Below are 22387 nucleotides of genomic sequence, written 5' to 3'. Positions count from 1 at the left end.
GAGGTAAATGAGGAATCGGTTGTAGGTGTAAATCCCCACTGGTGCCTATTTTCTGGTTTGTTGTTATCTATACTTACCAAAACGAAATAGGGGCACGAAAAGATGGAAAAGACAGGAGCTTCCGGAAACAAATTGGTCACACGATGGGACTAGATTTGCGATAAAGATTGTAGAATTTCAGATAGAATACTGAAAGCGAAGGCGAAAGAGGGCTGAACAGCGGAAAGAGGCATAGACAAAGATAGTATAGCGCCTATGAGCATTGTGGTGGAGAGATGACCCCTGTATTCTGAGTCTGCTATGTTATAACAAGCGGGGTAAAAATGTACGATATAAGAATCTACTGTCTGGCTTATATCAAATATATGTGATAGCTGGGAGTATATGATCACGGATGATATTCTAGTATTACAACTAAGAAGGATCAAAATCTGTCAAAGTAAACAACGCAGGGTATCAACTGATCCATTAAGGGGTATAGCGGTTAGCGGTCAAGTGTCAGCCCATAAATCATCAAAGTCATACCGCAGAAACTCCAAACCACTCTAGCTATATTTGACCATCAGTCCAGCTGCATGGTGTCGGGGCTGCCAGCAGCCTTATATTCGGAAAATTACTTCTTCGCAAAAACAATTGCATTAGACCCGATAGCCGATGAGGCAAGTTCCGATTAATTTCTAGCCATGTTCTTGGGAACTGTTGGGTGCGCAAGTCCAGCTTACTCGCTTCGTCAAGAAGTGCCTGAGTATCGGCACCAGATAAAATAGGAAAGTCTCTTCCAAGCATAATCTGCAAGGTGAGAGATAGGTTGAGTGAATCGAAAGAAAAACACAAGGCCTGGGTAATTGTTCGGAAGATGGATGGCCAACGCATTTACCATAGCGAATTGAAATGATGTTTTTTTCCCACTTGGATAGTCAGAACTCTTTGTCTGGTGGGTGGCAAGGGAAGGGAAATGTACATCTTCTTGGTTAACTCCCCAATGGCAAACAGCACTACTCCTAGACCAGCGCAACTAGCAACTCTTCACCATCGACTTCCCCAACGACACTGGGTCTGGGGGGGATTCCGGTAATCCTTCTGCAGTTCAAATTCATCTCCGTAGACATCCTTGAGAACAAAGTCTCCAGCATCACACGCCATTGACTGATTTTCTCGAAGTTTTGCTAGCAAGCCTTTGTCGTCCTTCTCCTCTAGTTCTCTGACATAATCTTTAAAAAACAGATGCAACCATATCTGATTTATACGGCAAGAGACCTCTTCAATGTGAGAAAGGGGTATTCTTTTCGGTACCAATGCTTTAAAGTATGCAACGCATGCTGCTCGCGATGATGGAAAGTTCGGTGGAATGACGTGTTGGAAGAATTGCCCTCCACTATCAGTCCCCAATAGCAGGTCAGTAGACAGAAATTGTGAGATATCAGGGGGAATAGGCCGACCACTACAAGCCTTGTTAACTTCCTTTGCTTGTGCTGTGGTCAGTGTTTCCCCTGTCGCTGCTTTCAAAGTGACCTGGAGCAACTCGATCATCTCATCGTCACCCAGCGGCGGGCCCTAAATTTCAGGAGGTGCGCCCACCTCTGGTATGGCATCCAGCACAGGAGGCACTTCTGTATTTTTATTTTCGAATGCTGTATTTTCGCACTGCATCTCATCGGAAGGCAGGCAGCCATTTTTCACCTCTATTCCTCCTGCAATGGTATTTTGTAGTCCGCTTTCGTTAATACCAACTGGGTGACGGGTGACCAGGTCATGCTGGTTCACTGGATTTGATATCCGCGTGCCGATGGCCGTATGTGTCTTGGTATTGGAAATGGCCTCTGATACAGACTCTGGCGGTGAAATAGGAAGTGGAGTTTCCTCCTTGAGTTGAGGCTGACACTTGGGGGTCTCGATGCCGGGGCTATGCGCAGGGGAAAGCAGAAGACAGGCTGGGTTTATCGCTACAGGAAATTAACCAGCTTGCTATGAACGAGAAGAATAGTTGACAGAGACTTACTGCGATCCGCCTCATCTTCCTGAGCTGGGAAAGTAGCAGCATCTGGACATGTGATTTGTATAGTGCTGATATTCTTCAGTTCTTCGCTGGGGAACTGTTGAAGAGATGGCGGAGTTGCCGGTTCTACTTGATTATAGACAAGCTGGTGCACCCATTCTACCATTGGGTTCTCCACATTTTCGAGACCAGGCCAGCTGGTCTGTAACGTTCGAGTGTCGGTGAAAAAAGATAGATTTAGCAGTGAGTATTGAGGAGCTAAAGTTTCAGACATGTGAAAACCTTCGGAGAGACCGACTGTGGGAATGTGCATTCATCATTAATTTTGGAAGCTTTACCTTATACCGGGGATATATAAACTGTACCATTTCCGACCGTGCCGGGCGTGAATGAAGATTCTCCCACATTACCATTACCGGGTATACTAATTATCTAATTCTCTTAATCCTAAAGTATAACTTACTAATTAGTAGGGACTTTAATATATAATATAAAGAAGTATTCTCTTTCTACAAGTAGGATTCCCTTTCTATCCAAAAGATATCTCCTTTCTATCCAAAAGGTATCCCTTTTCTATACAAGCATTTCCCTTTCCTTTGGAGAGATACTTGTCCTGTAACTCCTAAGGCTGTAACCTATCACATAATTCATCCTGTTACCCTAGACCTTGTAAAACCCCTATCACTTCTTATCCAAGGTGATTGGGTCTCCTTTCTCTGTTCTATCAACTCTTCATAGTGGGTGCGTAACAGAGAGCTTCTCCCAAACGTCCTTCATGAGGTCACCTTATAACACTTTTTACTTGTGCTCGGAGCTGGGTTCGTGTTCAATATTGTGACCACAGGCTGTATAGGCCTCCTGGGTGCGGTTCTGGAATGCGAAGCCTGCAACTGTTATTACGGACAAGAATTTCCCTACATGGGACAGAATCGTACCTGGTTGAGCAATATTTAAGGCGAACACTGCCAGGACCACCATTACCGACTCTAGCCCAATAAACAGACCCTCCTCGTGGAAGATTGACCCACTGTATCCTTGACTGAGCTCGGCAATACGGTAGCAGCAACGGATAAGGATAAAGAGAATAGATGCCGAGAAGAAAACGCCAAAGATCCCGAGGCGCTTCGAGAGGATCCGGCGTTGATCCACTTGCTGAGATTTACGGTACGATATGTAACGGAAGAGGTAGTCTAACGCCATAGCGGTGAAGACAGAAAGAGTGAAGACCTGGAACACTAGACCTGCAATCGTGATGTACTCGCCCGATTTGTCACTTCCCACCGAACTCGATGATAACGCGCCGCCCACGGCCTGCAAGACCAAACTAACGATATCGCATGGCACAAACACCCACACGTATACCTTGACCGGAAACCTGCAAGCTTCGGGGCCCAAAAAATTCGAGACCTTGGCGAGCGAGACGTAGATGGCGGCGGCGAAGAAGACGGGCGAGATTGTAATGCAGCAGATCTCGATGATGAAGCCGTTAAAGGAGAAGGGGTTCTGGTATAGCAAAACGCGCCCGCCGTAACCGATCATCTCGCCGATGCAGCCGAGCGCAGCATGCTGGCGAAGAACCAGGTGTGGTAGCGGATGCCCTGGGCCAGGTGGATGAGCATGGAGACGCCGAAGAGGGCGATGAAAGCGATTTGCACACCTAGGTTGGGCCGGTAGCCCTGGAGGGAGGCTTCGACGGGGCATAGGGCGAGGGTGCAATTGGCGTCGGGGCCGAAGGAGACCAAGTACTGGGAGGAATCATCTTGGCCGGCTGCGTCGGGGGACGACATTGTGGTAATAAGGGAGGGGGGGGGGGGGGGGGTTCCGAAGATGCGTTGAGTCGAGGGCGGGATGGACGAGACTCGGCTTAGGGTTAGGAAGTGTCGGAGTGACAGAGGTTAGAAAGAAAGGCGGAGAGGCAGGCAAACTGGCTTGATTTCGTGGTAGAGCAAACTCGGCCAGAGAAAGTAGATTAATGAAGAGTGAGTGGATGCCAGAGTGTTGTGAGCTGAGATAAAAAACCAGACTATGGTTCAAAAGGAGGGTGCGAGTGTAGTCTTAGTAAATCAAACAATGCTGATGCCTGCCGCACGACACGTCGTGTCGCGGCGATCGGTAATTGAGTGTTAATATCGCCGAGAGGGGCGCAGGAGGAATACAAAGAAGCACAGACTGTTATTGGTCGAAAATCCGCCGATGCTAATGCACCATTGCACTATTTTTGGGAACCCTGGGCCGACGACGCATGGCCTCCACCCAGATTGATAAGGAGGAATACACCGAAAGAGTGAGGGAATGGGAAGCTGGGAAGCCTCATAAGGTAGAGGTCAAGGTTCAGGGGTAATTCAATGACCCAGAAGTACTACGTAGATAACCTTCTACCTATAAACGTCGAAGCTGTTAAATCTATACGGCTTATTGACGATAGATCATGGCTTTTATAAGAGGATGGGGACCCTTCCCATGGGATAAGGAAATATGGACTAACACAAGAGCACAAGAAGGCCCACAATATCTAAAACCTATGGGACCATCCTGCCCAGAGTCCGGATCTTAATCCTGTTGAAGGTATTTGGGCGATTGCAAAGCAACGCTTACGCCGAAGAATCTTGGATTCCGAAGAAGAGATGAAAGAGGCTCTACAAGAGGAATGGGACAAAATCGCGCAAGAGGAGATACAGCACCGGATTACTGATATGACTAGAAAGATGCACAGAGCTTGTACGATCGAATAGAGGTCCTCTTCGAGGTATATAAGTGGTACTTCAGGTTTCTGACAGGTTTAGCCTATTGCTGATATGAAAGTATGTAGGACCTTCCTAATGGCTTGGCAGATCACCTATTCCGAAACCCCTGAGGATTTGATCCCGAGAAGAGAAGCAAGTAAGAGGTTACATATAGTATTGAGTATCTACCGAATGGCATGCGTTCCTCAGTAAGCTGCGTATGTGTAGCTGATATAGCTTCATTCTGTCCTTCTTGCCCTACGATTGAAACAATTGCACAGTGACGCTGGACCTGATAATGCGGTCGATAAGTTCAATCGCTTGCGATATTTCCGAGCAATCTCCTTTGGCAATTTGTTTCCTCTTCCAACTTCAAGATAGTACAAATCATGCGCATTCTTGTCAAATGCCAAAAAGCAGAAGATGCGTCACCAGCGTTGGTGAGGTATCGCACTCCTCCAAGTTGTGGAGTGTTTTCAAGTCATCTCAGCGATTTCTGGCTCAGTGGCCCGCGGCTTTTCATGCACCAATCGATTTGCCTCTTCCACTCCCAAACCTGTCTTGTGTTCAACATGCTCATCGGAAAGTTTCTCGCTTCCAACGAGGAAAGATGCAATGAGTCCAATCCCGGAAAGAACGACGAAGAAGATCCACATATCAGCAAGACTGTCCTTTACAAGCAACCTGAAAATGTTCTGCTGGGGCGGAGTGAGCTGTGCAACGAGGTCCACAGATCCAGCTGCGCCATTCCGTGCAATTGCTTCCGCCATCGTAGGGCTGACTCCAGAAACAATGAGACGACCGCTTTGTGCCGAGAGTCGATTTTCAAGAATGACGCCGCCCAGGACGATGCTGAAGGCGGCGCTGAGTGCGCGGATTGCACTGGCCGCGGAGACGGCGACGCCCGCGTCGGCGGGCGGAAACCTTGCTTGCAGGGCAATGGTCGGTGCCTGAAAGTTGGGCCCCAGGCCGACGGCGATAATCAGTTGATAGATGATGATCTTTGGCCAATTGATTTCTGCACCGAAATCGATCAACAGACCGGTGCCCAGAGTGGAGACAGCCATCCCTGCAATGATCATGTACAAGTACTTTCCCGTCTTCCGCATATAAAGACCTGTCCCGATGGTGAAGAAAGACAGGGGAATGGCGAGAGGAAGGGACCAGACCGCCGAGTCAATTGGTGTTGCTCCAACAACTACCTGGAAGTAGAATGGGACAAAGTAGGCCGTGCCGTACAAAAGGAATCCGTGCGTGAGATCCACCACGAAAAGTGCGATAATAGGGCGAGTCGTGAATAGTCGTAGAGGGAGCACCGGGTAACGGGCCAGCTTCCACTCGATGCCAACAAAGATAACACAAACCAACACGCCGAAAAGTATCAAACACACGACAATGGCAGAGCTCCAAGAATATACCTCACCGCCATACTGGAGGCCCAGGAGAAGCATAAGGACCGAACCTGTAATAGCAATCGATCCCAGCCAATCAACAGCCATTAAGCCTTTGATAATTTCGGTACGGGGATCGTGAACGTGGAGGAAAAAGACCAGGAGGGCAAAAGCGATTCCCTGGAACGGTAGGTTGATATAGAAGCACCATCTCCAGCCGATATTTTCCGCAAGTGCTCCTCCTATGAGAGGACCGGAAGATATTGCGATAGCATATACCCCACCGAGGATACCAAAATATAGTCCGCGTTCTTTAGGAAGTGGGTCAGCGCATTCTAAGGAGCAGTCTTTGGAGGCATAAAGTAATTTCATAGCTGGAATTCACAATGTCACTTACCTTGGACTGACGAGATCTCCTATTAGAATCGTCATGATGAGCATCACGCCGCCGGCTCCAGCACCTTGAATAGCACGCCCAGCAATAAGCACGGCAATGCTATTTGCTACGGCACAAACCAAGCTTCCAATGAAAAAGACGAACGTTGCCAGTAACACAATTGGCTTGCGTCCAAAAATGTCGCTCACCTTGCCCCAAAACGGAGCCAAAGCGGACTGGGTTACGAGGTAAGACGAACCAACCCATGAGTAGCTGATTTGAGAAGCCTGGAAGTGCCCAGAAATTGTCGGCAAGGCGGTTGTGACGAAGGAGATGTCAAGAATAGCAAGGAACGACGCGACGCAGAGTGCCATCATGATGGGGATCATGTTTCTGCATGGCGTGTAGTCCCCGCCATCATCTTGTGATTGAATTTCTGCATTTTCAGACCGAGCCTCAGTAGTTTCTCGTTGTTGCATCGTCCTCTCAGGTTCTGAGTTGCTCGACACAGCTGGATCCATGTCAAAGCGCCGCCATATAGTTTGGGGCAATAACGGGAAGGAGAGTATTATCACGTGATTCGCGTGACAGCAGCAAGGCGACACTTTTTGATGTTTAACCGAGTTGGCAAGGTACTGGGAGAGACCATTTGATCTGGATATGCGGCTGCAGATAAATTGCTATTCCAGATTATGCTGTCTACGGAAAGTGATCTGGCGCTATGGGTTTCCTTGCTCTCTCTGACGTTCGGCGCTTTTCCGCCATTTAGATGAGGAGCTCCACTGACGATGACCGGCGACTTCGAGCATCAGCTGCATGCCACAGGAGTGCCACCAATAGCAGTGCTACTTCCTCACGACGATGTAACTTAGGGCTTATCATATATTAGACTCTGTTCTGCTGCGCCCTGGCGATTCCCATTGTGCAGATAAGTGCGAGAGAAGCTTCCGGCCTGCCATGACACTATCGCACCTAGCTCCCTTGCACTATATAGTCCACTACTTAGATGCAACCAGTACATACGACCATAGGGTGTGGAGAACAGGGCTTCCCGTCCGCTCAGCCGTACTTAAGCCACACGCCGGGAGGTTAGTAGTTGGGTGGGTGACCACCAGCGAATCCCTCCTGTTGTATGTCCTTTTTCGACTTTTTATATTTTTGAATAGACAACCACGCGCATGTCAGTATATGGGCCTTTCTATTCGTGATTAACAAGAATCAAGATAAATTGGGCCGTCCGGTGCGCCAAGAACGTTGCTATCCGCGGATGGATGTTCCAAGAGGGATCATAGCTGTGTTCTGCGTCTAATCTTACGTAATGTCTTCGGTCGCCTCCGCCTTTGCAACCCCAGGGCGCCAGAATGCCTTGGTGGTTGCCGGCCCGGGCCATCTTTCTCAGTACCAAGATGGGCCTCTGCCCCACGTGGCCCCTGGTATGGCCCTTGTTCGCACTGTTGCTGTCGCTATTAATCCCGTCGACGCCAAGATGCTCGATTACAGTCCAGCAGTTGGTGCTATTCATGGATGCGACTTCGCCGCGGTCGTTGTCGCACTCGGCTCGGACGCCCCGCGTCATCTTTCCATCGGAGACAGGGTTGCTGGGGCCGTCCATAGGAACAACTCCCTGGAGCCCCGTGTCGGTGCCTTTGCACAGTATGTTGGAGCGACCGCTGAGCTGCTCCTCAAGATTCCTGACACGATGACTTTCGAGGAGGCATCCACTCTCGGCATCGGCTTGGCCACCGTGGGTCTTGCCTTGTTCCGCGAATTAGAGATCCCCATGCGTATCGAGGATCTGATCGACAGGGCCGGGCCGGGTTCGGATGTCACACCGAATGCGGCCTGGGTCCTTGTATCTGGAGGCAGCGCCGCCACTGGCACCAGGGCCATTCAACTTCTCAAGCTGTATGCTCTTGAGCGTTCGCGTTTGGTTTCGTCGGACTGGAAATGGCTCGCTGATGACAGGACTGTGCAGGGCAGGATTACGGCCAATTGCAACTTGCTCGCCGTCGAATTTCGCACTGGTCCTTGGATTTGGAGCCGAAAAGGTATTTAATTACCGCAGTCCGAACTGCGCCAAAGAGATCCGTGCTTACACACGCAACGGCCTGGCGTACGCGCTCGACTGCGTGTCTGAGTCAGACAGCGCCCAGTTGTGCTATGGCGCAATTGGTAGGGCTGGCGGGCGCTATTGCGGGGTCGAGCCCGTCCGCCAAGCCGTGGCAGCCGCGCGCCCGACCGTCCGCGCTTCGTGGGTGATGGTCCTGACCATGTTCGGCGGTCGCGTCGCGTTGGATGGTGAGTACGCGCGCGAAGCATCAGCCGCAGATCGGGCCCTGAGTGCGAAGATCTTTGCGGCTATACAAACATTTCTGGACAACGGTCGCATCAAATCTCACCCAGTCAGAGTTTTAGCCGACAGCTGGGCCGGTGTCATCCAGGGTGTGGACATAATTCGTACTAAGGCGATCTCAGGACAGAAGCTGGTTATCCGCGTCGACTGAGACGCTTGTCGAGAAGTCCAGCTAGATATAATGCCCGCGTGTTCCGATGTTGCTGCGTGTGATATGCCCTAAATATGATCGATACTCGACTGAGATACTTCGCACGAGACTTATCGTTACTGTAGTGCGGTAGATGTGGACGTGGCAGGGATGATATATGGGTAAAAGGATGAATTAGAAATGGAGCTCTATGGACGTTCCTAGCTAGATAAGTGTGTGCTGTCGTCTGTAGCACTCAATAGGACAGCGTGCCATATCGGTGATTCATGACCTCTTCCGCACAACCTCCACACATCAGTATACCGCAAGCCTCTGCACTACCAGGCTCGCTGTGCCATATTATAGCATGTCTTTCATACAAGGTTTGGACTCAACACCTGAATCTGGTGTGAGACCCCAAGCTATCAATGTCAATCCCTCCACGTGTCCGAGATGAGATCCTTATAAAATCATTGCTCACTGTTTCCACCTTATAGGCCGTTATCTATAACTCACCTAGTAGCTACTCTTGTCAGCTTGTTCGGGAATCATGCCAGGTCCTTCGACTTATTAACACCTATATTTAGACCAACATCTGCACCACCGCGTAGTAGCCGTGTTAATAGGTCGAAGGATCTACAAGAATTGGGAACTCATATTGATTGCACTTCCAAAAGACACATAGATTATTCTTGCGAGTATCTAGGAAAAAGATTAGCAAATATACTATTTACAACAATTTTTAAGAAAAAGAAATATAGGGGTTGTATATATATATTTTCTTCTGTCGAACATTTGAAATACTGTAGTATTCTATAACTCTGGATACAGTTACAACCCGCGTTTAAATACAGACGGTACAATATATATATATAACCTAGCCATAACCTAACCTGGCCAAACGCCAGTCTACTCGGGCATAGAAGGCCTCAATGCCCTTGTCGTACCAGTACTTAATTTATTGAATGTATTTATTGTTGTTGGTGAGAAATAATGGTCTCAAATCAATGTAGGGTGCGCTGTGGGAGAGAAAGTGGCGGGCTCGCTCACCGAATACGTTAGCTCGCCATAAAGTTCAACAGAAAGTCATTACAAGCTACTCGGCAGATTCATGAGCCGAAGGCATCTGTAATCCTGGGGAAAGACAGATTTCCAACTCCTGGAGGTCGTTCCATAGGTTGTGTTCAGCCTGACTGATTTCGTGAGATCCTGTATTGGTAGTTGGCTGATAGCCCGACCGTGCCACTGTCAGACCATATGCACCATAGCCACGCCGCAGGTGTTCCAGCAGATGCTTGACAAGGTAGTAGATGACCACCAGACGAAGCCGGGCGAAGGAGAAGGGGTCGCCTTGATGAAAGTCCGGTGAGTTCGACGCCTCATATGACATAAGCCTGACCAGAATCGTATGCACGTGGAGGAGTTGGACATAACACGCAGAGAGAAGATGCTGCAGGGCAGCCGGTAAAACCTCATCATTCGGGGAGTCGAAGAGCCGAAGCCGATACATGACCAGGAGCAAACTCTTTGATGCGAGACAGGCTTCCGTGTATATCTCGTATTCGTCAAGGCTCGGTAGGGCTCTCAGTAAAGTCGCCAAGGAATTGAAGGCGTTCGTATGAGAGACGAGCTGGGGCTGGAGCCCCAGGCTGGCGATCTCGTTGCGGCACGTGGTGTGAAGCGTATAGAGGCTGCAACTTAGCGCTGCCAGCTGCTGCATCGAATCTGTGAAAATGTCATCGTGGGATAGCTCAGCAGATGAGGCGCTTGGGGTGTATGTTGATGCTGTTTCCATGGTAAGATCAGCGAATGATCCCCTATCAGCTGCAGTCCCTAACAAGGACCATGGATCCGACTCAAACCAGGTCCCTGCCGGATAGCCATAATTTTGAGACACCAGTACTGATCGGAGCTCGTCAGATATCGTTTCCTGGTTGTCTATTGGTTCCGGGGTAGTTTGCGAGGGCCGGGGCAGAAGAGGTACCTCCGGCGTTCTATAGCTGTTGCTGGTCGACTTCCTGCTTCCGCTTGGCCGTCCCCTTGGTGATGGCGCGCTATAGACACATTGTATCCCGAGATATCGGCATCGGGCACAGCTGCTCACATCGTCGGAATCCGGTCGAGGGCATCTGATTTTCTGAAGATGACAGCGATCGCATGAGGCTCGTTTTGCCGGCGTTGGTCTGGTCGAACTGCTTTCCATTTGCTTGGTTCAACAGCAGGTGTCATGAGCGGAGCCATGTGACAGAATAGTCGGTATGTGAATAGTAATTTATCTACTATCGTATACATAATCACCCAAGGCCCAATGCCTCTCCCGGTAGCAACGCGGGATCGCTGTTCGGCTCCACGAGGGGGTGCATCGCTCGATGGGTGTTGGTGACAGGGATGTTGGTCTAAATATAGGTGTTAATAAGTCGAATAATCTGGCATGACTTGCTAGATCCTCCGACCTATTAACACCGCTACTAAGCGGTGGCGCAGATGCTGGTCTAAATATGGGTGTTAATAAGTCGAACGATCTGGCATGATTTGCGAGCCTTGCACGGGATGTTCTTTCGGCATCTTCTACTCGAGAGCCAATTGCTCTTCCCAACCCCTGTCCCGGGAACCAGGATACCTAACTCAACCCAGGAAATGTATGGCTCCCTTCCGACCAATTTGGACCCCAACATGGTCCAGTTTTTCTCCTTTTTTCTTGCGGCTTGTGTGGGTGTAGATTGTGAACGAAAAAGAGATTTTTCCTTCCTGTCTCCACGGGCCTATGACGGCCAGCTCCCCCGTGTTGATCATTGGTCTGGCCACTGCGGATCAACCTCTCGACTCCATACCATACCCCGGTCAAACCAATCCAACATATAAAACTACGGTCAAGTGCGATACAGAATACAAATTAACAAACCATAAATACCCTGTATACCTCGTATATTGTCAGATTTTAGACCATAACTATACCACTGCCCAAATAAATTAGTCATACTTACCGGGGACTGCGATTGCTCTAATAAATATACTTCGAAAGAGAAAGATACTCATTGATACCAGTGACTTGATTTCCAGTCTCTGGGGAAACAATAAGTTCTCTGTTTTCTTGGCTATTTGTTCCATAGATGGTGTGCATTTAAGTCTGAACATTGAAATGTATTTGCTCCAGGCGCTCTTGCGTTAGGGGTGCATTTGATCAGGGGTTGACAAGAGGTACCCCTCCGAGCAAGAGCATCATTGTTGGCCAGTAATTGTTCCATGTTGGAGGCTTTTAGTCGGCGAAACAACCCAGGACAAAGGGCTCCTGCTTTTGGCCTCCTGCTTCAATTCAGATCCACACTCAGACCAGCCAAATATTGTTCTGTTGATTGCGGCACAGTCATTATACATCACTCATACAGGGATAGAATGTAACATTGGAGCACCACTCTTTTCCGAGTGACCGGGGCCCAGCGGCCAACTCTAGCTGCCACGCTTGTGTTGCTCCGTGCTATGAAACGATCCAAAGAAAATAGCAGACCGGAAGTTGCTCAGAAATGTCTTTACTTTTCCTGTTTATTGTTTGCGAAATTTCGCCATAAAGGAAGCCGTTTTAAGGATTACTCTCTTTCGATTAGTGGTGAGCACAAGGAAACGAAGAACACGGGTATATCCGAGCACTGGCATGATAAGCCTTGTTTTCTGGGCGAAGCATTAATAACCTGTTTGGTGTTTGCCCCTCACTGCGCTTAGGTGGGGAAAGAAATAAGGTCTCCTATAGAGCTAATTGGCTTCCACTCTGTCGGGCCGTCGCACTGATTTCCAATTAGCTCGCATTGACTCTCATGACCGACCGCATGAACAGTTTCGGCCCACGCAAGACCGCACAGACCTTTCCGAGGATCTACTAAAGTAGTTTTGTATTTTATGAATCTATCTTTAACCATTGTTATCTACAGCACACTGTATTTGGTATACAATTGCCACTTTCAACTGATCGGGGCGGATCCGGCTACAGATCAGAACGGATCTTTTTAAGGTCTACTTGTGCTCAAGCTCAAAATTGTGCTGCAATGTAACCATGTCGCGCTCTGTATAACTGTGCTGTATCTTCTGCTCGAGGGCCAATCGCTCTTCCCAACCCCTGTCACAGGAACTGAGGTCAAAGCAAGCCAATCGTTCGGGAATCACGTTCGCTCTCGTTGGCACCCAACAAGACATGTGTGTTGGTTTCTAATTCCTTTTTCAAGGACCTCGCAAGTCAGCCAGATCCTTCGACTTATTAACACCTAAGCCATGTATTCTAACCGATCGAGATCCTTCACCTGTTGGGAAAAGGATCCATCATAGGGATGGTGTAAACTTGAGGCTGTCAAGGCTTGCCGCTTCGGATGTTTAACAGCCAATGAAAATGGAATCGCTTTTAGGGTCAATATCTTGCTCCATGATATCGCTCGCTCCATAAAATTTCTATACTCTTAAGAAGGACGTGGTACCTACTTGGGTCCTCGCATTTGGTTCCAACGTCGTCGAACTTGTTATTCCCTGCATTTCACATATTATATCATTCATCTTTGTACAATATGGATTATCAACGATCCGAGCCCATCGCTATTGTTGGCAGCGGTTGCCGTTTCCCCGGTGCTGCCAATTCTCCTGCTGCTCTCTGGCAGCTACTGGAAAGTCCACGTGACATCTTGACGGAGATACCTAAAGAACGTTTTGATGTGCGAGGCTGGTACCACAGAGACGGGGATCACCATGGCACGTCCAATGTTCTACACTCCTACACCCTGGAGGAGAATCTTACCAAGTTTGATGCCAACCTCTTTGGCATTAGTGCAGGTGAGGCTGAGTCCATTGACCCTCAGCAGCGCCTCTTGCTGGAAACTGTCTACGAGGCCCTTGAAGCTGGTGGCCACACCATCCAGTCTTTACGTGGCTCTGACACTGCCGTCTATGTTGGTGTTATGGGAGGGGACCATGAAACCAGCCTTCTCAGAGATGCCAACATACTTTGCGACGGGCACATCGCGCGCAATTCTTTCAAACCGAATCTCTTACTTTTTCGATTGGCGTGGACCGTCTATGACTATCGACACAGCATGCTCTTCGAGTATGATCGCTGTGCATAATGCTGTTCAAGCACTACGGTCTAACGACTCGAGAGTTGCTATTGCATGTGGCAGTACTCTGCTTCTAGGCCCTGGTAAGCTAATTCTGCACACCGAGCGATCAAGCTAACGGATTCTAGAAATGTATGTGGCCGAGAGTAACATGCACATGCTGTCGCCCACAGGCAGATCCCGCATATGGGATGCTGATGCTGACGGCTATGCTCGCGGCGACGGTATCGCGACCGTTGTTCTTAAGAAGCTGACCAATGCTCTTGCTGATGGCGACCACATCGAATGTATCATCCGTGAGACTGGCATCAACCAAGATGGCCGCACACAGGGAATCACTGTACCAAGCTCGGAGGCGCAAGCTGCACTTATCCGCCGCACCTATGCTCGAGCTGGCCTTGACCTTGCAAATCCCGCCGACAGACCCCAGTTTTTTGAGGCATGTGGTACCGGTACAAGGTAGGAGACCCTAAGGAAAAAGCCGCAATCCACTCCATCTTTGGAGGACTTGACAGTGATCCTTTGTATGTTGGGTCGATCAAGACCGTCATTGGTCACACAGAGGGTGCTGCTGGAATAGCCAGTCTACTCAAAGCGTCGCTATCCCTTCAAGCTGGCGTCATTCCCCCTAATCTGCTGTTCAATCGCCTTAACCCGAGCATTGAACCTTTCATTCAGGGCCTGCAGGTTCCAACTCATGCAATGCCATGGCCTGTCCTGCCTAAAGATGCTGTGCGAAGGGCAAGTGTGAATAGTTTTGGTTTCGGCGGCGCCAATTCTCACGCCATCTTGGAGAGCTACCAAGCACAGGTTGACAACTCTAGCAGCGCCCTGGTTGTACCGGCTACTCCCTTTGTCTTCTCCGCAGCGTCAAACACCTCGCTCGTTTCCAGTCTGCAGGCACACTTGGACTATCTAAAAACCAACCCAGTCAACATGCGGGATCTTGCCTGGACACTCCAGCAGCGTCGTTCTACTTTCTCACATAAAATCGCATTCTCGGCTCCTGACGTCAAAAGCTTGATCCGGAAGATGGAGCTCAGACTCAAAGAGTACGAGGATAAGTCGGACGCGAACATTGGCGTCCGATCGAGTTCAACGCCCCCAAAGGTCTTTGGTGTTTTCACTGGTCAGGGCGCGCAATGGCCAGCCATGGGTGCTGAACTAATACGTTCCTCCGAATTTGTTCGCCGCCGATTGCAGGAGCTTGATGGTGCCCTGGCAACCTTGCCAGCTACAGACCGACCGACCTGGAAAATTGCTGACCAATTACTCCTTGATGCCAAGTCGTCTTGTATCACCGAAGCCGCTGTGTACAGCAGTCCAAATTGTGCTCGTTGACCTCTTGCGCAGCGCCGGGATTATGCTAAGTTCTGTGGTGGGTCACTCCTCTGGTGAGATTGGTGCGGCATATGCTGCAAACTTCATCAATGCCCGGGATGCTATTCGAATTGCCTACTACCGTGGCTTTTACGCGAAGCTTGCAGGCGGATCGAGCGGACACAAAGGCGCTATGCTTGCTGTTGGAACATCTCTCGAAGATGCCACTAAAGTGATTGAGCTTGACGCCTTTGTTGGACGTGTCGCGGTCGCTGCACACAACTCCCCAGCAAGCGTTACCTTGTCGGGCGATGCAGATGCTATCGTTGAGGTCAAGGCTGTCTTCGAAGAGGAAAAGAAGTTCGCACGTCTACTTAAGGTCGACACCGCTTACCACTCACACCATATGCTGGCTTGCGGCGATGCCTCTGTGACCTGGTACTCCAGTGTGACAGGGGATGAGGTCATGGAGCCGACTACACTACTTCAAGATTTATATTGGCGTAACACCATGGTACACAGAGTCTCCTTCTATGAAGCTGTGACGGCAGCAGCTCGAGCTGAGAAGCCGACTCTTGCCATCGAGATTGGGCCTCACGCTGCTCTCAAGGGCCCAACACAGCAGAACATTGCCGAAACTGGCCTCAACCTTCCCTACACCGGTGTTATGTACAGAGGTCTCAACGATATTGAAGCATTCGCCGATGGTCTGGGCTATATGTGGACCCAATTCGGCCCTGAGGCTGTTAACTTCGCTGCCTTCGAGCGACTTTTCCTTGACGCTCCGAAGGCCAAGCTCGCCACTAGTCTGCCTTCCTACCACTGGGACCAAAAGACCCACTGGCAGGAGTCTCGCATCGCACGTAGGATGAGAAGTCGATCGGACCCATTCCACGAGCTGCTCGGTGTACCTCATGTTGACAATACTGAGCTCGAGCGTCGCTGGTCGAATGTGCTTAAAATCCCAGAGGTACCTTGGCTGACGGGCCATAAGCTGCAGGGTGAGCCGGTATTTCCAGCAGCTGGCTACGCCAGCATGGCCTTTGAGGCAACCAAGTATATCATTGGAAACAGGCCTATCAAATTGATCGAATTGCGAGATCTGGTCATCGGAAAAGCCATCACCTTTGGAGGCGAATCCGATCCTGCCGCTGAGACTCTGGTAACTCTAACGGATATTACTCCAAGCAAATCGAATCTGAAAACTCGGGCAGCGAAATTCTCCGTTTACTCCGCTGCTATCAAGTCGGCGCGAGACCTTGAAGTCAACGCCAGCGGTACAATAAACGTGATCTTCGGTGAGCCTTCGATGTCGGTCCTGCCACCAATCCAGCTGGATGACTCGAATATGACCGAGACCGACTCGGAGAGATTCTATACTTCCCTCTCAACCATTGGGTATGGATACTCTGACTCTTTCCGCACTATGGCAAACTTGAAGCGCAAGCTCAATCAGGCTACTGCTCTGATATCTAGCTTCGACTACGGTGATGAATCTGAAGGGTTAATGGTTCACCCCGCGCTGCTTGACGTGGCTTTCCAGAGTGCTATCTTGGCATACTCGGCGCCTGGTGATGGACGCTTGTGGTCTTTGCACGTCCCAACGATCTTCGAGTGTATCCGTGTGAATCCAGAACTCTGTGCTACCCTACCTTTGCACTCAGTTCAGCTTCCGGTGCGAGCTCAACTCCTTGCCCCTGAGGCGAACACTGTCGACTCGATTCGTGGCAATCTAGACATACTCAGCGCGGACGAGCAACACGCTATGATCCAGGTCCAAGGCGCTGCTGTTGTGCCCGTCTCGATGGCCACGGTTTCCGACGATCGCACTGTTTTCTCATACAACAAGCTCGGCGTCGCAGCTCCAGATGGGGAACTGGCTCTTGGCGAACTGAAACCATCAACGAATGACATGCAGCTTGGCATTGTTCGTGAAAGATTTGCCTTCTTCTACTACAGAAAGTGGATCTACGAACTTACTGAGGCAGACTGGACAAAGCCTGAGTGGCATTTTCAACGCCTGCGGGATTCGATTAATTGGACCTTGTCTCTCGTTGATGCCGGAAAGCATCCCTATATCCAGTCAGAGTGGCGTAATGACACCCAGACACAGATCGATGCTCTCTTCGAAGCGCATGCTGACTCCGTGGATTTCCGCCTGGTGAGAACCGTGGGCGAGGCTCTTCCATCTGCCGTTCGACGTCAGTCAACGATGATTGAACATATGATGAAGGACGGCTTGCTGGACGAGTTTTACAAATATGGGCTTGGCTTTCAGGTTTACAACGAGTCCTTGGGCAGAATGGTCTCCCAGTTCACACACGTCTACCCAAGGGCCAAGATCTTTGAGGTAGGCGCTGGCACAGGAGGCGCGACCAAATTCGTTCTCGAGGCCATCGGTAACGGTCCTTTCCTTGGCCTACCAACCCCGTATCCCATATAAAATGGCCACTTTTATATATTGGATATCTCAATAACAAGAAGTCCAGAGAAGCAGTACTCTTGTACCAAGAGTTTTAAACTATATAATTATCTAATAGACTAGATATAAGGCTCTTTATCTCTATAAATTTCTTAATATAGTAACTGCAGCATATATTATTGTATATTTTATTAAATCCTATATTATAACAGTCTAAAGTATATTAAAAAAGGTCTATTAAAGCTCTAAGATCTAATATATAAAGTATATTAGTAAATAAAGTATTGGATATTTATCACTGTTGGGATATTTGGAATATAAAAAGGACTCTTTTATATGGGATACGGGGTTGGAACGCTCGGTTACGTGGAACGCTCGCTTTCCGAATACGTTACTAGTTAGTAGTCTGCCTTAATAATCCACTGTCACACCGCCGCAGAAGAATTTTTATTGTGAAGCAAAGTATTCATCGACAGTTTCCTGCTGCCACATAACTCTCTCTGGCCATTTCAATCTTTTTTATTTTTTTTGTTTGCTCGTTACCTGGGAGGTACATAGTATATCATGGTTATCTTTGTTCGCCCTCGATTTTTCAGCGGAGGCATCTCGGGAAGGTGTTGTATCGAAGCCCCTTTCCACTTCCTGAGCGATCGGGCTCGTCCTTTCACCACAGGGCTTCATCATGCTATGCGAGAGAAAGCGTCCGGGCCCGAACCTACATCATGTGATGAATTGTTTGCGAATGAGCTGAAAGCTATTGTCGCCAAGTTTGAGGCACCAATGGCATATGCCTTTGCGTACGGTTCAGGCGTATTTCCGCAGAGCGCCAAGTCGTCCTGTCCGGGTCCCATTATCCATGTGGACCCTCCCAATGCAATCAAGCAGATGCAGGGAGGAAACGAGACAATGATAGACTTTATTTTCGGAGTCTCGTCCTCAGAACAGTGGCATGAGCTCAATTTGCAGCAGTACAGAGATCATTACGGGGGACTAGGCAACCTAGGGAAGTTTGCAGTAGCACAGTGTCAAGACGCGTTTGGGGCCGGGGTATACTTTCATCCTTTCGTTACAGTGAATGGAACTCTTATCAAGTACGGTGTTACCAATATGGATACTATCTGCCGAGACCTATTGACCTGGGACACCCTCTATATTGCTGGGCGGCTGCAGAAGCCTACAAGAACTATCTGGAATAACTCACGCGTGCAAGAGGCTAACCAAGCCAATCTATTGTCTGCAATTAATGTTGCACTTTTACTGCTTCCAGAGACATTCACCGAGCAAGAGCTTTATACAACGATAGCAGGTATATCATACCTGGGCGACCCGCGGATGTCAGTAGGAGGTGACAATCCACAGAAGGTTCAGAACATGATAGAGCACCAGTTGGATGACTTTCGGAAGCTTTATAATCCTTTGCTGAAGGCAATGAGCAATATATCGACTATCAGCTACCAATCGGCTATCATAAATCTTGCTAGGAGCAGTAAGCTTCAGCAAAATTTGGATCCCACCGTTCGTGGACGTTTGGTCCGGAATCTCCCCAGCGCTTTTCGTGCAAAGGTCTATTCACAGTCTGAGAGAAGACTGGGGACTTCACTAGGAATCAACCACCCTATTCCACACGAAGCTGACAATGAGGGCAACAAGGAATCAGGACAGGGACTTCCTGGCTCCTTCGACGTACAACTAGCCCAGGATAACGACCTTCGACAGGAGATTAAACGCGCAATTCAGAAGACAGTAAGGTGGCCGAGCTTCACCCAAAGCATAAAAAGCGCCATTACCGCAGGCTTCAATAGGAGTTGGAGATATGCTATCGAGAAAAGACAGAAGGCGGCCTCCGGAAGACGTTAGTCCATCGCATTTTCTGGGTTATCTGGCCGAAGAGTCGAGGGTATGTCATTCTCGCGCGGTCGCTTGCCGTTCTATTCTATATTTGAACAAAGAAGAATATGTGTATCGGGTCTCCTATATTGACTGTAAAGTTGAGACTATCAATATACGTGTATTCCTGGCAATGAGCAATGATTATGGCCCTTGAGCTATAGCTTCACTTCCTCATCACGTCTCTGGATGTTTACAACGGCCACTGGATCAGAATCTAGGAAGACCCCTAACTTCTGTGGCTGTGGATCCTCCCCTACCGGAAGCTTCCAGTTATACTTTAGTAGGATATGACACATGACGATCTTGACCTCGAGTGCAGCAAAGAACCGACCTGGACAGGCATGAAGCCCGTATCCAAAGCCGAGATGGTCAGGGCTGATACCGACCAGGCTCGCCGCAGCATCATTCCCTCTTTCGGCTCGCTTGCGAAGGAATCTGTCGCCCTGAAATCGATTCGCATCGTTGTAAAGGAAGTGATCCCAGTGCCGATCTGCTAGGACCATCAAAGATGTCCCTTTGGCAATGCTGGTACCATCTGACAGCTGTACAGTCTCTGTTGCAATGCGCCTCATGCTGGCTTTAAAATAGAAGTAAGCATCATGGTTTTATGAGTTAGGGAGTATACCCAGAACGATGGTAATTGAAGCATATTGAACATACTGATACCGATGGGCTTGAGTCTTTGGGTTTCCTTGATCACGCTGTCGAGGAGCTTGAGATTATGTGGTGAGAAACCTCCCCGGCCGTTTTTTGCAAGCTCGGCCTGGACCTCTGCACGTAAGGGTTCGATCCATTCCTGGTTCCTGGCTAGATCCAAAATGACCTGCGTTAACAGATCTGTGGTCGTGTGGGCCGAGACAAACATTAGAACAAGCTGGGTAATCGCTGGATCATAAGCTTGACCTTTCGCGTTCTGTTCAAACCACTCGAGAGCATCATTGTGATCTATTCTTCCTTTTCTGTATTGTTCTAGCTGTCGGTTTTCGATGACACGGTTCATAATCATGCGAGTCTTTTCAATCATCCGCCGCAGCACTCCACAAGACGAGAGATACCAATGCATGATAGGGCGAGCCAAAGGATGATAACGGCGTAATTCATGCACAGCTCGCATGGCACTGATAGTATACTGAATAGAAATCTGCAGCCACTCAGGATCACGACAGAGCTCTGGGCCCGTGAAAATGCGCGACGAGATACGGACCACGATTTCCATAACCATATGTTTCAAAGGTATAGCATGCCAATCTAACATCACCCGCGTATTAGACGCAGCCTAACTCACAAGAACAAACTTACAACTGTACCTTTTCTATCCGTGAATGTTTGAGAGATGGCAAAAGTGGTTTCGTCTGATATAGGTACGGTCAAACTTTCTATACAAGAAGTCAGGTTCGAAGAGCTGTAGGTATGTCTCGGAGATTATATTGCTTCCTTACCTAGACCTTTGCTTAGATGCGACCGAATGACCCTCTTGAGAAGCTCAGAATCGTGAGCACCCTCCGAAAACACCTCAAAGCCCGGATAATTTGACATCGTATGCTGGACAATTTTCTCACATCTCAGTTCGAGTTCCCGCTCCATAAGTAATGACTATTCTCACCTGCGTCATAAAGCGAGAAAAGCTGAATTTTGGGTTATTTCCAATCTCCTGAGTAAACTCCGAGAGTAAGACTGTCAGGGGACCAAACTCGGAATTCACTTCAAAGTTTTGCCTCCCGGAAGAGGTCATGATATTGTCGAAAACTCCTCTCGCATTTTGAACAAAACTTGCTTTTGCTCCTATAGCAGATAGGCCAAGCCATCCTCCTGGATTGGCTATAGAAAGACGGCGTCTTTGAGAGCGTTGCTGCAGGCACACAACTAAGAACACTATCAAAAGACAAAATGAAGCGAGAACGTGTGAGGATATACTCGGCAAGGTAAAAGAGGATGTGTACTAGAACATTTTGGATCTTTAGAGTGAAGGATAACTCTCGACTTACGAAAGAGTTTGGGAGGTTGCTGCGGAAGACACAGGGACTTTATAAGTAAAAAGGTCCCACAAGCTTGGAATAATAAAAGTCGCCAGAATATAAAGATGGCGATTCCACTACGCCTATTCTGGATGGCTTATCAGCCGTCCTGTTGTGTGATCGATGTGTAATATGCAGCAACGTAAAAGGACGTAGCATTTAGAGCGACATGGTTGGGTATGTCCTATTTTAGGCATATACTTAAATTCGATCACTAGTTTGTGTTAGGTAAAACCATTGGCATATCATTAGCATAGTTCCCTATTCAACTTTCTATTGTTCTAGAGTCTAGGCGGCACCACCACGCGGATCTGGTATTTTTCAATTATCTTATGATTAAACATGAGCATAGACTGGGTTATGCATATCTCTTCCCACCAATAAACTCAAGATGTACGCTTCTTAATTTCAATCATTGTAGAAATGTCGGGGTTTACGAGCAGCTCCCGGCTCCATGTTTTTGGTTTTATCCCATCTTTCAAACGGATATCATAGTTTCGGAGGATTTCGATCAGAATTGCCTTGATCTCATAGACGGCGAAAAAGCGCCCAGGGCAAGCCTAATCCAGAAGGGGTGGGCCATTGCTACTGTTATTGATCGAACTGGAGCCAAGAATAGATACTGATTGGCCGATTTTGGACAGAATTCCTTTTAGAATATATACAGTTGGATTAAATATA

The 22387-nt window shown here is 48.7% G+C and overlaps 7 protein-coding genes across 7 annotated transcripts; 3 read left to right on the top strand and 4 right to left on the bottom strand.

Moving 5' to 3' along the window:
• Positions 1-2794: 2794 nt before the first annotated feature.
• On the bottom strand, positions 2795-3783 carry ABOM_007981 (RTA1 domain-containing protein; the record flags this gene model as incomplete). Its single annotated transcript, XM_022535110.1, has 3 exons — positions 2795-2880; positions 2932-3594; positions 3654-3783. The coding sequence occupies 3 exons, from the start codon at positions 3781-3783 to the stop codon at positions 2795-2797; spliced, it is 879 nt and encodes a 292-aa protein (XP_022387692.1).
• A 1412-nt stretch (positions 3784-5195) lies between these two features.
• ABOM_007980 (MFS general substrate transporter) lies at positions 5196-7007 on the bottom strand (the record flags this gene model as incomplete). Its single annotated transcript, XM_022535109.1, has 3 exons — positions 5196-6421; positions 6508-6513; positions 6572-7007. The coding sequence occupies 3 exons, from the start codon at positions 7005-7007 to the stop codon at positions 5196-5198; spliced, it is 1668 nt and encodes a 555-aa protein (XP_022387693.1).
• Positions 7008-7804: 797 nt separating this feature from the next.
• ABOM_007979 (zinc-binding alcohol dehydrogenase family protein) lies at positions 7805-8990 on the top strand (the record flags this gene model as incomplete). The annotated part of the gene is made up of 2 exons (XM_022535108.1): positions 7805-8391; positions 8462-8990. The coding sequence occupies 2 exons, from the start codon at positions 7805-7807 to the stop codon at positions 8988-8990; spliced, it is 1116 nt and encodes a 371-aa protein (XP_022387687.1).
• A 1075-nt stretch (positions 8991-10065) lies between these two features.
• ABOM_007978 (Zn2/Cys6 DNA-binding protein) lies at positions 10066-11198 on the bottom strand (the record flags this gene model as incomplete). Its single annotated transcript, XM_022535107.1, has 2 exons — positions 10066-11023; positions 11074-11198. The coding sequence occupies 2 exons, from the start codon at positions 11196-11198 to the stop codon at positions 10066-10068; spliced, it is 1083 nt and encodes a 360-aa protein (XP_022387686.1).
• Positions 11199-13516: 2318 nt separating this feature from the next.
• Positions 13517-17822, top strand: ABOM_007977 (type I polyketide synthase; the record flags this gene model as incomplete). The annotated part of the gene is made up of 5 exons (XM_022535106.1): positions 13517-14049; positions 14102-14142; positions 14188-14518; positions 14575-15372; positions 15413-17822. 5 exons carry the CDS (start codon positions 13517-13519, stop codon positions 17820-17822), a joined length of 4113 nt encoding a protein of 1370 aa, XP_022387684.1.
• Positions 17823-18365: 543 nt separating this feature from the next.
• On the top strand, positions 18366-19658 carry ABOM_007976 (phosphatidate cytidylyltransferase; the record flags this gene model as incomplete). Its single annotated transcript, XM_022535105.1, has 1 exon — positions 18366-19658. One exon carries the CDS (start codon positions 18366-18368, stop codon positions 19656-19658), a length of 1293 nt encoding a protein of 430 aa, XP_022387683.1.
• Positions 19659-19846: 188 nt separating this feature from the next.
• On the bottom strand, positions 19847-21275 carry ABOM_007975 (cytochrome P450; the record flags this gene model as incomplete). The annotated part of the gene is made up of 4 exons (XM_022535104.1): positions 19847-20268; positions 20352-20939; positions 20999-21067; positions 21131-21275. The coding sequence occupies 4 exons, from the start codon at positions 21273-21275 to the stop codon at positions 19847-19849; spliced, it is 1224 nt and encodes a 407-aa protein (XP_022387685.1).
• Positions 21276-22387: the final 1112 nt, after the last annotated feature.

The sequence above is a fragment of the Aspergillus bombycis genome, assembly GCF_001792695.1.
Source record: "Aspergillus bombycis strain NRRL26010 chromosome Unknown contig00062, whole genome shotgun sequence".
NCBI classification, from domain to species: Eukaryota; Fungi; Ascomycota; class Eurotiomycetes; order Eurotiales; family Aspergillaceae; genus Aspergillus; species Aspergillus bombycis.
The sequence above is the reverse complement of the archived record's forward strand: the minus strand, read 5'-3'. Positions and strand labels throughout refer to the sequence as shown.